Raw genomic sequence first — 15,040 nt, forward strand, 5'->3', positions numbered from 1 at the left:
CCCTCAGGCGCAGGGACGGGCGGGCGGAGCCCCGGAACGGGTGGCGGCCCGCCCCGTGCTGCCGTCGGGGGGGCGGTGCGGCGGCGGTGGCGGGCAGCGCCTCCCGGCGGGCGGGGCGCGGGCTATAAATCCTCCCCTCGACAGTGGACGGGCGGCGGTCGGAGTGCGGCGGCAGTGGCAGCGTAGGGGGAGCGGTACCGCAACAGGTAAGGAAGGCTCCCTCCGTACCTACCTATCCGTCCATCTAACTACCTATCCATACATGCGTTCATCCACTTACCTATCCATCTACCTACCTCTCCATCCATGCATCTGCTTATCCATCCACCCACACACCGCCGCGGGCATCGCAGCCCCTCCGAGGGCGCATCTTTGCTTCACCCTGCTTCTTTTTCTTACCGATAAATCCCTTTCCCTCTCGCCACCTCGTTCCATGCAGGGAGCAGCCGGCAGGGGAGCGGAGGCTATTAGCGGGGTGGTGGCTGCGCGCTGGCAGGAGGAGCAGCGGACGGGGCGCCCCGTCCCTTTTCGGTGGTGGGGACAGCTGCTGCGTGCTGCTGCTGCGTGCTGCTGCGTGCTGCTGCCACGGTCCGGGCTCCCCCGGCAGCAGCGGAGTGGACTGGGCTGGAAAACAGCTGTGAAACGAAGGCACATAGTTCTCCTAGGGAAGTTCGCTCCGGGCGCTTGTTGATCGTGTCTCTCTGCTCTCGCAGCCCTGTGCTGGATGTGACGCAGAGGGCAGACTTGATTGGTGTCCAGCCTTAACTAGCAGTTGTTTTGGTGGGGTTATTGTCTTCGTATTTGATGATAAGTGCAGTTTGCCAGCTGTGCTTGCAGGCACTGCTCAGGTTCAGAGCACTTCACAGTGGCGTTTGCAGTGGCGGCACAGCCATGGACTGGGTCTGATGAAATAAGTGATTTCACTTCTGCTAAGGGGGATGTTTTGGTTAGCGCTTTCCGCTGTATTGTGGCCAATATGTGACTATGAAGCACTTGGAAACTGGCATTGCTCGTTGTCTTACCCGATGCTTTATAAAGACCACAGTGGCCGATTTTGCACCTCATCCCCAGAACAGGATCCCTTTAGGCTTCAGATAGAAGTATTTACCAATTATGTTATTGGGAGATTTTTCTCCTCAGTTGTCTGTTTAAATAGGAACTGTATTTTGAACCTAGAAAATGCAATTGTAGTGCAGGTCAAAGACAACCTGAAGCTTTCTGTCTGGACTCTTTCCAAGGTGTTGCACTGTTTTGATGTTTTCTGGCTTTTTGCTTTTTTTTGGTATGTTGAATTGTGTCACATATACACAGCTGCTGAAAAACTCACCGTTCAGGGCAAGAAATGGAAATAACCTGTAAAGAGGAGCTATCACATGCTTCAGGTAAACACGCGAGAAGCCTGCCTTGCTGGTTTTAGCCTTGGCTGTGAACAGGCACAACTTAAAACTTCAGCCAGTGGCATTAAGCTGTTGCACTTTGAACTTGACTCTGGAGACATGTTTTTAAAAATTCGGTGCTTTTGTTACCCAGAGTCTAATGTAGTTTGACATAGAATCACTGTGTTTTTTTCACAAGTAGTTGAGTAAACAGCAGGCAGCTTATGCTGTACACTGTCCTGTGCACAGCAAGAATTTAATGACTGTGGATGAAACGGTAAAACTCAGGAGTAGGTGCAGCAAAAATGAGGTGTTCCTTAAAGGTTTGTACAGTCCCCTGAGTACTAATAAGTGCTGTGCCTTTCAGGAAGAATAGTGCATGAATGTATTTGGGAGCAACTGGTGTGTTTTGACATGGAAAATACAGATACTGTGGAAACATGATTCAATGTAGTAACGAGAGACTGCTTAGGGTGTGTATGGTTTCTGACATTTTTCAGTATAAACTGAACTGATGCCATGGCATAACGGTTTGGGGAACTGGAGACCACAACTTCTGAGTATGAGTTCCTTGCACTGCAGATCACCAGGTACCTGAAGGGGATGGATTTCATCTTTGAAAACTTTAAACCAAAATTTCTACAATAAAGCTGAGAGATGAACTCATCATCCCCTTGAGAATGGGCACTCTGCAAAGTGTCTTGGGTGGAGGTGTCTAGAAGGGCTTGACAAGCTGAGGTTTTCATTTGTTTCCCTTAGGAAGAAGGGTTTCTGTATTGACTCCCTACATTCATTGGCCACTTTACCCAAGATGACAGCGGGATAGAGATGTCAAAGTGTCAGATGTCCACAGTATGGCAGTGGCCGAAGTCATTACACCCACTGTTGAGGGAACACTGCCGCTTATGTCTGCCTGTGCTTGGGGACCAGCAACCACACCACCAAAAACAGACTAAGTTTTTCTGGTTTTCCTCTGCACAATGACTTTTTTGTTCTTGTCAACATAAAAAGGAATGCTAAAGCAGTGACAGATCATCTGGGTAGGTTGCATGAGTGATCAGTAAAAGCAGCAGGATTCCCCAATTTTCTTTAGTGGGAGATATTCTACTTTTGAATATTCCTTTTTTGCACCATGGCAGTTACATGGGGAGATCACACTGCACCTTGGGAAGCACTTTGGTGTGGGAGTCTGGTCCTTAAAAACACTTACAAGGCAGTCAAGTAATTTGCTCTTGTAGTTCAGGTGGGATTAACAGTAACTGTTGTGAGAAAAATTCTTTGATTCAGATTTTTAAATCTAAGTGATTAATTTGTTTGAATGAAGTCCAACATACATCTTCTCATGACCAGCTTAAGGGATTTTGGCAAACTTCTAACTTCCCATAGAAAAGACTGTTTTTCCACTTAACCTCATCAGAGCCTGTGAATCTGCTGCACAAAACATGGAGCATATATGTAATGAGACATTTCCTGCTTTTATTGTCTCAAACTAGACAAAGAGTGAAAGAAAGGATACAGAAGTGGTGAAATTGACTTGGAGAAAGTGTGAAAGTGTGAAACTCTCAAAAATAATACAAATTCTGCTTTGTGGTGGATCAGCAGTGTTTACATCATGCCTAAAGCTGGAAGCTTAAGACAGCAGGGTTGAGCACAGCCTGGGAAAACGGGTTCAGCCCCAGCAGGATGCAGCAAGAGGGACTTTCTCTAGTTGCTCTGGTTTGAAGACTTTAAAAGAAAACATTCCGAAACCCAGGAGATGCAACTGCTTGGTATTAATGGTGATGAAATGCTGGTTCTTGAGACTAAATATGACTTCCAGATACAGTTTATTTACATTTAACTTCCATGTTGTGTCACAGCATGTAGAAATCTCAGGCAGAAGTGCAGAAGAGCCCACTTTGTCCTGTCACTGTTTTGCTAAATAAATACCATTTGTATTGTATGTAGACTGCCCTTTTAGGTATAAATTTATAAGTTTACCTAACATGTGATGGTACTGCCCCTGCAACCTTCTTAGTTAAGAACTTTCCTGGACTGTTGCCTGGGGAGCAGATCTCCAGCTGTCAGCAGGTTGAGGAAGCAATAGCTACCCCTCTGCCATCCGTCAAAAGGTGCAAGTAAGTTTTCAGTACTGGAAAGGCATGGGAAGTATTCTGAAACTATTTAAAAGGCTGAGAGGAAGGCAATCCCACTTTCAGGTTTGGTGGCAAGTGTGGCTACAAGTGAGTAAAATCTGGGTTAGGCCTCTAGGAAATCAATGGCTATGAATAAAATGGCTATTGAACTTGGTGTTTCTCTCAAATGCTGGTGTTTGGTTTTGTTTTTTTCTATCTGTGTCACTTCCAGAGCCCTGGGTAACTTCAGCAGGGCCAGGCAGCAGCAGGTAACCCCTGGTATTAATTCCATTTGGCTGTGGAATGGGAGCAGCAGTAAGGAACCATTCAGACCTTCTCCTGAATATGTGATCGTGCATCATTGAAGTGTTGTTTTGACACAATTAAACTCAGTACTGAGTGTCCATGAGAATCAGTACCATTTTTCACTATTTAATCCAGCACAGCAAGTGCTCGGAGGGTAAAGCCTGCAAGTATCTGAGTTCCAGACTTGAATATGCAAATTCCTACGTTGGACAATGAGGGAGATGAGTTTAGTTTTGCTTTTAGCAAAGCGCTGCTGCAGGATCAGGCCTGTTTTGTTTCCCAGTTGCCGTGAGAGTGTTGTCTTTGGATAATGCCCAGCAGTTGGTTGTCAAATGGGATGTTCTCCATGCAGAGGTGCTCCGCAATGTGCTTGCTGATGCACAACCGTGCTGCCCGTGCTGAGGAAATTTTCCACAGCTATATCTGTTTGTACAAAGCAGGATGTATGTCAGTTTTACTGCTCTTATTTTGTGTGGCTGATCACGCTTCCTATGTTTCTTTTGGGTTTTGCGCTACTTCCTTTCAGTTAATTGTCACAAATTTAACATATCTTTTTCATCTGCCAGTCAGTTTTTTTTTTCTCTTGATAGGTGGAAGTTGGTCAATGCAGATCTTCCTTTTTGAGCCCTGTTTTTTAAAACTGGATATTCTCTACTTTCCCAAGCCTTTAACTGGCTGCTTCCTGTTTGAACTAAGTATAGCTTCAAATGTACAGCTCTTTTAGCTTCTTTTCTACTATGGCTGGGTAAGGCCAGTCTGCTAGTACTATATGGATGACGTAAAAAATAATGGAAAGAGCAAACTTTGGGAATTAGTGCAGCATGAAAAACTGACCATAAAACAAATATTTTAATGTGCTTTCAATCACCCCTTGTTTTTTATGTATGTTGTTGTTTGGTTTTTTTTTTTCTCTTTGCCATTTTTACAACTCTTACAACTTGACTACTTTAAGGTACTCCAGTCTTTATGAAGTGAAAAATTAGGTGATAAAGATCTGAAACTGTAATAGACCTGATGAAGGCTCTGCAGGTGAAGGCACTGGTGTTCAAATAAGAGAACGGTAGCATAATTTTTTATATATGAGTGTATTTATTGGTAGGCACAAGGTGAAATGGAAAAGTAATCAGCTAAGTAGAATGCAGCTTTTAAAGGAAACCTTATTTGTGAACACAGTAAGCGGACATCCAGACGGGAAATGCACTATTAGGGAAGGAAGGATTGCTCTTGCTGTGGGTTATTGCACTGCTTCCTTCAGGAAGCTCATGTGCACCTTGTCAAGCTAATGATGTCATATTTATTCCTACTGCTATAGTTCTATAATGCGCTCAACATATTTTTTATGCATTGTATGTAACATATCCCTGCTAAATTTTAGGATACATTTGTGTCCTTGGACGAAGTTGTGATGTATTGGGTTATGTGACTATTCTATGAAATAAAGACATTGCAGAGTTTTATGATGAGCTTCATATTTTGGCAAATTCAAAATACTATTTTTTCCTAGATGAACAGGCTGCTCAGAGAAGTGGTTGAGTTACCATCCCTGGAGGTCTTTTAAAGATGCATAGATGAGGTTCTTAGGGACATGGTTTAATGCCAGTGTTAGGTTAACTGTTGTACTCAATGATCTTAAAGGTCTTTTCCAACCAGGATGATTCTATGATATGATTTAGGAGCATTGCGTTTTTTTTTTTTTTCCATGTGAAACATACTGAAATTTATGAAGTGTGTAGAAAATCTCACTCATCTGTGTGGTTGCATAACTTCAACTCCTCTGGGAAGTGATAACTGTAAGTTTTCTGCCTGATGTAATAGATGCTAACCTGGAGCATGGATGTGTAAAGGTTTTGGAAAAAAGTCAGTGGAGGATGAAGAATTGCTTTTGGCCCACTTTGAAGGATTTTGAAAGGCCTTATTTTGAGGAACAAGGAGTATTCTGGCACTGGATGGTGCTGAGTTAGAAACTCCATCACCAGTCCTATCTTTTGTGATACAGGCCTGAGCGTGCTCCAGCTCTTAGGAAGATCATATCATATCTCTAGGTGCTGAGGCTTGCAGGGAATGGAAGACCATTACCCGGATCTAGTCCCGGGTAGTTCAGCATGTGCAAATGCTTAAATTTGGCTAATTTTATAATGGCTAATTTTATGACTTTCTTGGGAAGAATGTGTCCTTAACACAATGGCCTTTTGTGCAAAGTCTGAGTCCAGATTAAATCTAGAATGCTAAAGTTCATCCTAGAAAAAAAGGGATTTGGAGCTCACAGGAACAAAATAATATCCATAAATGATACTTTCCTCCTCAAAAACAAACAAGAACTCTCTGACATTTGTCATGGAAAGCTTCAGCCCAGGCATTTTGGCAAAGGTTATAAAGAGAACTTGTAACAGCAATTAGCAAGCAATTTCAATAGGTGGTACAACAAATTGTATACGTACTGTGAAACTGTAACCCATATAGTATGACCTACAGAATAAATGTAAATTAAGATACATCATCAACCTCAGCTGTGATATTTTGTAACTTATGTATTCATCTTTGCAACATCAGCTTCAAAAGGAAAAACATACAAAAATAAACCACTGTGTACAAGGGTGCAACCTAGAGAGCCAGACAATGTCCCTCATCTCTGAGAATACTACAAGGCTGTCCCTTCTGGAATAATCTCACTATGTTTTTGCCTCTGACTTGCACAGAACCACCCACTTTTTGAAGCAGTTGCAAGAGAGCAGAAGCTATGAACTACTAAAGCATGACAGATCGAGAGTGGGAGGGGGTGGGGAGCATGGCCTGACACTGGCGAGCTGCAGGAACAATAGCTTGTTTCTTGTCTGCTTAGACTGCAGTCTTTGTGGCAGAAGCCGTCTCTTCCATGATATGAAATGCCAAACGCAGCTTTGTAGTATTCGTTATTTAATCTGCCCCCGAATCCCAGCCTAGCACCCAGGTGCAAGGCAGGTGTCAGGATCTGTACCAATGCATCGCCTTTACTCTTTGTATTGTTTGCAGTCAGTTGACGGAGGAGCGGGACAGATGCAGAGAAGGATGTTGGGAGGGTGCTGAGGCAGTGGAAGGAGACAGGCTGGCTTGGTGGGGTTAGAAAACAAAGCCTGGGAAGGCAGCTGGTTGTTCTTCACACTTTCCATCCTGTGGTGCTGCCACCCACAGCCTGGAGTCGTTTGCAGCTGGAGGACAATATTGGCACCAGTACAAATGGGCATCATGTGTTTCCAGATAAACTTAGGCTGCCGCTAGGGTGTAGGAATTTTTACAAAAGCCCTGGATTCCCCTACCCACCCCGTGCCATCCTGCTCTGCAAGGAATGTTCACAGCCATGTCAGCAGTGAGCACACAGGTTGGGATGACACCACTCCCAGGTGCTGGGAATCACAATTATTTTTAATCTCTTTAAAGAAACTTCACGTTATTGTGTATAACCACTTTTCACAGAGGTATGACCAGAAGCAGTTTCAGGTGCCAGTTGCTGAAGAAACCTGAATTTCAGATAACTTCATTAGGTTTTGTAATCTATCCCTCATGGAATTATGGTATTATAGTGTAGGTAGTATTAAGGATTGCTACAACAGGAAAAAAAAGCCCTAAGATATTGCACGCTCTCAATTTCCCTGCCAGCTAGGAATAGAACAACTGCTTATTATATTGGGGGTGAGGGGGGAGACAACAAGGGTATCCAGCACAAGGGAGATGGGGACAGCAGGCATGTCCTTTGGCTGGCACACCTACCCTTCCCACAGCCAGTTTCTACTCCCATGAAGTTTGGGAGGACCCCGAGCTTTCCAAGGAACATTCTTCATTGCATCCCACAGTGAGAGGATTGTGCAAACTGCTTTCCTTGCACAACATCTGTGGAGGATGAAGGGCTGCTTCCAGCTCGCTTTGTTTTGGTGCTACTATCAATGTGCAGCTGCCAGAGCGTATCATGTTGTGAAGAGTAACGAGTCCCTGGTGTGAGGAACTGGCAGTTTAAAGGCTGTGTCCGATACCGGAGCGATAGCAGCCAAACAGCCCTGCGCCTGTACAGGCACCGATGTCAGTCGCACGAGTGAAAAACAGCCAGAAGAAAACGACTGGAGATGAGCCCGGAGATCTTATCTTTCTAACTGCATGAGTATGCAGAGGCTGAAGGCAAGGGTGGCTGTGGGAGATGCTCAGGACCCACACCGGCATGTTGTTCATGGAACCAGCTGCTGGGTCTATCCTTGCAGTCCTCTCTGTGTGGCTTCACCCGGCTGTGACTTGGCACAGGGCTCAAGTTCTTGGCTAAAACATTTTGGTTTCCTAATTAGATCTGTTAGCATGTAGCATAAGTCTAAACTTATAAATGGCTAAAACTTTAAGCCCTTCTTGGTTTTTGGCTTTGAAAGTCACTGTTACGCTACATTATGCTCTTAAAAACCCAGCTTTTTTTTTTTTTCTGGATGCCAGCCTGCGCTCTTATTTTCCACTACAGCCTTCACTAAAGCGTGCTGGTGGAATAGCTCACAAAAAGGGTTTGAAAGGAAATAAAAAACAAATAGGTTAGAAAGAAACAAGTATATTGAGTATGAGCAGTGTGCTGTGCTTGAAGAGGGCTGGGTGAGGGTGATGGTTATTCACAGGACATATGTGAATCAGAGGCTACTGGGCAGCCTAGTTGTTTCAGTTCCCTGGTATTATTTAATTTAATGCTTTAGGTCCTGACCTTTTCTGATTTGAAACTTTAGGTTATTTAAGGCTTATGCTTCTAAGCTTGCTTTGTATCAGGTTATTAACTTTTAGTTGCAAGTTGAGGTTGTCATGTATCACCTAAGTCTAAAGAAACCCAGAGGGTCACAGGTAGTTTAGTGTCTTCAACTTTTGATACTTGCTGTTCAAATGGTTCAGTCAGATGATACTTAACTGTCAAGTCATCTGTTTTGTTTTGTTGGGTTTTTTTTTGTTTGGTTGGTTGGTTTTGGTTTTTCTTTTTGTTTTGTTTTGTGGGGTTTTGTTTTGTTTTAAAGGGGAGAAACTTCTATTGAAACCTCTTATTTGATTTATTGTGTAGAACTATGTCAGGGAAAATCAGTAACTCAGTACACAAAGGACCTCGTGACAGCAGTGCCTTAACAAAGACTAGCTTAAACAGGGCATAGTGTGGGCAGATGCTAACGCGTTAACTCTTTTGGACACTTGCAAAATGCATTATTTTGAAATGAATCACAAACAGGAACATTAGATTTGTCAAGTTTATTGTAAAATACCCGAAATGTAAACTGCACTTAATGAGACAGTGTGTTGTGGATGATAACCACACTTGGTAGCTATTAACTGATGTCTACTTGTCTCTCATTTAGTGGAGACAAGTTTTTACAAGCTGCTCTTCAGTTTACAGAAACCATCATTTTTTATTTCAGGGCCACTCAGACTAGTTTGCAGCATTTACTGTTAATGACTGGAAGGGGTCTAACTGATTGTATGTAAGGCTCAAACGCTGTTCGAACATCACAGTAACTTTACTTGCTTCATTGTCAGAGGCTTGAGCTGCTTACTCTTTTTTTCTGACCTGAAAGTAATGGAGATCTTCGCTAATCAACTTCTGCACAGCTCTGGGGACATCTTAGCTCTCCATCCTTGCCTCATCCCTGCTTCTTTGATAGTGTTTTGAGCTGCTTCAGATGCACAAAGCCTCAAATTGCCACCCATGTCCTTCCTACCTGCTTTGGTGACTGAGCTCTGAAGTCACTTGTGGCTTTCAAGTGATAAAGTGCAGAGTGATGTGACAGGCTTGGAAACACCTCCCATGTGTGTCCATGGAGCCCAAGTCTTGCGTGGTGTCTCTCTCTCTCAAAAGAGAGCAACACCGGTGCCTGGAAGCTGTGGCCATCAGTGCCACAGTGCCATCGGCTTTCTCCCTCCTCTCTTTGCCATTAGATGCTCATGAGTATTTAATCGCATGTGTAAAGTCATTGTTGTCCCTCCTGCTTGCTCAGCCTGCAAAGATGGCAATGCCATCAGGCTGCTCTGGGGAGATCACCCTTCTGTATACCAGTACTCAAAAGGAGAATAATCTCTGCTGCCCGTGTTTAAAAAAGTTGTTTTGAGGAAATTACCTCCTTTATGAAACACTCAGGAAGGAGTCTTTTCCTGTTCTTTATTTTCAATTGTAGAATGTAAATACAAAACAGTTGGGTATGAGGACAGAGTATGTAGTGCTGGTGGCAGTTCCTCCAGCCCATCATGGACATGAGACCACATCTGATGATGGACACCATGGTACAAGCTTGGACAACCATATGCGTGTCTTCAGAGTGAAGTTTGAAGTGATCTTTGAACCTGTTTTACTTCTTTATTTGGAATGAATTTGGTCATGTATATTGGGATTACCTAATGCTTGGTACTTATGATTCCAACATTGCTGGTGTTTGAGGATGCATGGCTCGATGTGTGGCTTCTTAGCTCCTTTGCACATCATTTTGCAAAGTCAGGCTGCCCGTCTGTTCTGTGTCCCCTGCTCCCAAAACAAGGCTCCAGCGATGACTGTTCTCCCAGCAATGATGCCCAGAACCTTTAAAACCAAAATAATCAAGCTCAGTAAAATGATTCCTGAGCTACCCACCTTGGTTACGACACTTGCTCCGGTGGTTTTGGAGCAGTAGATTTTGGCTGGAATGGGTACAGAAAAGCCTCTTTGAATGGAATTAGTGAATACAATATTGCACAGATGACTTCTCCATGTTTCCCTGGCTTCCTAGAGAGTGGTTTGCTGCCTTTCCTGCTAGTTGGAAAATGTAGATATGTGATCAGTTTTAAAACACTTTACCAATTGCAAAGGTTCTTTAAACCTTTTTTTAAAATTATTTTTTCAGTCAGAAGTATGATTATTTGCAAACTTAATGCTCTGAGCAGCAATTGTAACTGATGTCTGGGTGCAGGGTGGTGGGTATTCTCCTCTAGGAGAGAACTTGAAACCTCTTAGCAGGCTGAATTGGCCAAGTGGAGTGAAAAAAAGTTGTTTTTCTCCAAGTTGGCAACTTTACAGTGCTGCTTGCAAATATAAATGAACTTTGTCTTTTGAAAACTTCTGTGAGGCAAGTGCTTTGAAATGTGTATAAAGGAATGCTGGTGTGGTTGTCTATTGAGGAGAGTTATGCAGTTAAATTCGTTTTGAGCTATCCTGTCACATAAAAGGGGAGCACAGAGCACCTGTTTGGAGATTATAAAGTTTGCATTGAGCATAGCTGGTACAAAAAGACTTAACCAGCATCTTTCTCTTTGGAAAATAAGATGGTTTTTACAGTATTGTCAGATAGCGGGGCTTTGTTTGCCAGCTCTCATGAACAAATAGCATGTTGTTGTGCTGCCTTATCACAAGGTTGTTTCTTGTTAGGAATGTTTCAGGTATTCCTGATGCAGAGAAGGAAAACCCAGAGCTTGGAAATACCTGATCTGAAAACATTATGTGACTCCAAGGTCTGGTATCCTTCCAAAAGCGAGAACGTGGTACACGTTGGGCTTTTGTTCAGTAGACTTTATGACCGTCATGTAATCTGCTGGTCAGCACTTCCTAGTGCTGGTTCTTTCGGAAACATAGAGCAACTACTTTGAACTATTATGAAAACAGGATTGTTTTTTAAGGCTATAAAAGGCATCCATCTTGTTCCTTTTGGCACAGTTATTTGGTCATTTGTAGTCAATGCTCTGAGTCCCTGAAAATCTGAAACTGTCCCATGTAAACAACTTTCTTCCACAAACACTAACTGTGGCTTTGTTCCCCGAGTGGCTTCTTACTGGAAAACTGCAGGAGACCTGGCTTCTTACTTTCCTTCCGTATAGGTAAAACACAGAACAATCTCCTGCCCTTCTAGTCCCTATTGCAGAATTACGTGCAAGATTAAGGTGTCATTTCTGTTTTAGCAAAATTTGCTGAATTGCAAAAAGAAAAAACACCAAACCAAAAAAACCCAACCAAACAAACAAAAAAACCCCAAACCAAACCAAAAAAACACACACAAAAAAACAAACCAAAAACCAAACAAAAAAAATCCCCAAAAACAACAACAAATGAAAACAAACAAAACCACAAAAAAACCCCACAAACAAACAAACAAAAACAAAACACCAAAACCAACCAATCAAACAGCTGAGTTAGGTGCAATTGCATGTGAATATTTTCAACCTCCAAATATTACATCAGCATTTATTTTCCCTCTCTGCCATGCCCACTTGCTTACTGTGTGGAATAGCAGATTACATAGATGTGAAAATATGTGACACTGTTTCTAAAATGTCACTTGCAGTTGCTTGAAACTTTGACAAAATTGTTTCTTACTTATTCTTTGTGATTAAAGGGGCAAAACTTACTGGAAAACCAGGAGAAAAAGGGAGATCAGAGTGACTGGGGAATTAACTCTGTCTTGGGTGTTCAGACTATTAAAGTATCTCTGGTGCCTTAATATGAATTCGGATTACAAGTTACTGACAACGGGGTCAGTTTTGTTCCTGTCCCCTTGCCTCAAATGATGGATTTAAATATTAATGAAACATTTCTCTAGGCTTAAAATCCCCTGCCTAATTTTTAACAAAATCCACCCAATTTCATACCTAGCAAGAAAGGTTACTAAAACCTGAATCTGTTTGCATGTGCATGGATGCCAGCATTATTTCAGCATTAACTTTCTTAGTCTGTGTGTGCCACTTAATTCAAAACTTCCTACAGCATCCAACCCTCTTGCAAACTTTCTCATTAGAGCATCTTTGCCAGGGAAAAGTGCATTGCATTAATCCACGGCGCAGAGTAAAAATGATGCTGCTGCTGCCAGTGACGGCTTCTGAATACTCCTGTTGGCTTCACAGCCGTTCTTGAGCACCAGGCCATTTATGTAGCCAGGGTTGATTGGCTTAAATCAGATTTTAGTCAGGAGGTGAGAAATCGTGGTTTAAAGAATCAGTTTTAATTTTGTTCTGTAGTTTTATACTTCAGCAATATTGCTAATAATTACAAATTTGCTGTTGCATTTAGTCAATAATTCTTCAACATGTTTCAGCCTTTTGTCTTGCTCTGAGTATACTTACTCATATGCTTCACTTGAGACAATTCTAAACTTTTCTTAGTAAGTAAATAATTGATATGTGTTTTATTGTTATGTAGTGAAGAATTTGTCCTAAGATGCCCAAAATGAACCTGACATGCATTTCTCTACCTTGCTGTTTAAACAGTTTTGGTATCACTTCTGAGAACTGTTTCTGGTCACTCAGAGCTTTGCACGGAGCAGCCCTTTGCCTCTGACACCTTATCTTTGTTGAGAGAATGACAACATGCCATTCTTCTTTTGAACTCCCAGTTTGGACTGATGTGGTCACTTAACTGAGATCCCTGTTGGTCCTAATGCAGAAGATGCCATGTACCTGCAGCACAACCTCTTCTTCACCTCTTCTGGAGTTCAGCTGTGTCTGTGTTCCCAGTTAAGCTTCCTGCAGATGAGGGCTGGGTGTCACAATGCTGGTTCTTTCCTAGAGCAGGATATAGCAATCTTGTTCCTGGTTTTGACAGTTTTGGAAAAAAAAAAAAGAAAAAACAAACACAAACCAAATAACCCAGATACAAGTATTCAAGCTATTTTCAGGAGAAGGTGGTTGAGCAGATTTGGCTGTGCCTGCATTCACCTGTGAAATGACAGTGTCCATGGCTCTCTGTGCTGGTCCCTGCCCTGTTTCATTCAGGATCCTCTATTTGAAGCTGCCAAACTTTTCTTTGATCTTGCGGCCTTAACATTTCTTTAATCTCATATTGTGCAGGCGTGTGTATATAAATAAAGCAGGGAGGCATTTTATAAGAGACTCATACCATTCTTGGAAAGATCTTTTAAATTATAACCTGAGACAGTGGGACATGGCGGGGGAGGTGTTGGGTGGAGCAGGATCTTTATTTGTTCCTGCATTTTATCTTTGATGCAAGCTGAGAACAAATCTTTTTTCATCTTTGCAGATATCAGCTACTGACCATGTCAACAGAGTACCAGGATGCTCACCTTGCAGAGGTGAAACCTCTGGTGGAAAAGGAGGAGGTAATTATTTTAAAGCTTTTTATTGCTTATGTGTTTTGTTTCAGGGCTGCTGTTTGAACTGCACATGTGTTCTTAAATTAGTTCTAACATACCATATGGAAGAAACAAGTGAAAGAAACTGTAGGTGGGATAAGAGTGGTTGTTTTATTTTGGTTTGGGTTGGGTTTTTTTTCCACATAATACAAAACTGAGCCTTTATGATTTGCTTTTTCATCATCCTTGGATATACTCTTCTCTAGAGCTAGTCTGGTGGTGACATTTTTGCTTTTCTGCATACTGACAGCTCTGGGTGGTGCCAGTTATGCAGCCTCATGGCCTCATGTGCATCCACCCATCTGGACTTCTCAATGTAGAGCTAGAAACTTTACTTTGTCAGGTGCCTTTCAAGGAGGTACAGAGAGAGCCTTTCCTTTTCCTTTGGGTGCATCTCACTTGGGAGGTACAACTGCTGCTCTGAGCTGAGTTAGAGTCAAACTGCAAGAGGTCTGCAGCATGTTGGATGTGCACAGCCCACAGCCATTCCTCTGAGACTGCAGTGTAGAAACATCTCAGCCTTTTTTTTTTTTGCTTAATGCTGTTGTGCTTCTTTTTGTTTGTTTTTTCACCATTTTTCTCCAAAAACCTGCGTCTGACTCCTTGGTGGCAGCAATACTCTGTGCTATATTCACAGCAAATAATTCACTGTAATATGTGAAGGAACCTCTCAACTTTTTATTTTCCTTGAATGGAAACTAAGGTTTTTCTTTTGTTCCCAGCGATGGTAGTTCTTGACAATGATGTATAGAAATGTGTTGGGTTTTTTGCTGGTTTTCTACACTTGAACTATTCATTGCTCTATCTGCTACTTTCTTTTTTATTCCCTACCTCTTTTGTGTAAACACTTCAGAAAATCATTTCTACTTGCGACTGCAGTGAAATGGCTAGAGAAACTTTAAACACAGCTCCTTTGCCAAGGACATTGCATGAAAGCAGAGCTTGTTTGGATACCAATGAATGCAGTGCTCAGACTTTTCAGAAACTAAGATCCCTTTTTAATGCCAATATTGTTCAGTAGTAGCAAAGCAGATACAAAGCAGAAGTCCTATGAGAACTGAAATGTTTTTACTTCAAAGTTCAGAACTATCTCAAAACATTGATTATCTTTTTGGGTTTCTGTAGCCTGTAGGCCAAAAATTGGAATCTTGACAATGAGCCCTAT

General features: G+C 42.4%; 1 protein-coding gene across 1 annotated transcript in view; it reads left to right on the top strand.

Annotated features, from left to right (window-relative positions):
* The first annotated feature begins 152 nt into the window (after positions 1-152).
* The window catches only part of NDRG1 (N-myc downstream regulated 1), a 39,344-nt gene continuing 24,456 nt past the window's right edge, over positions 153-15,040 (top strand). Inside the window, exons 1-2 of the mRNA XM_080339898.1 lie at positions 153-206; positions 13,764-13,842. Coding sequence (XP_080196024.1) covers positions 13,780-13,842 — 63 coding nt within the window. The 5' untranslated portion in view covers positions 153-206; positions 13,764-13,779. The remainder of the gene's footprint in view (positions 207-13,763; positions 13,843-15,040) is intronic.

The sequence above is a fragment of the Nesoenas mayeri genome (genome assembly GCF_963082525.1).
Source record: "Nesoenas mayeri genome assembly, chromosome: 2".
NCBI lineage: Eukaryota > Metazoa > Chordata > Aves > Columbiformes > Columbidae > Nesoenas > Nesoenas mayeri.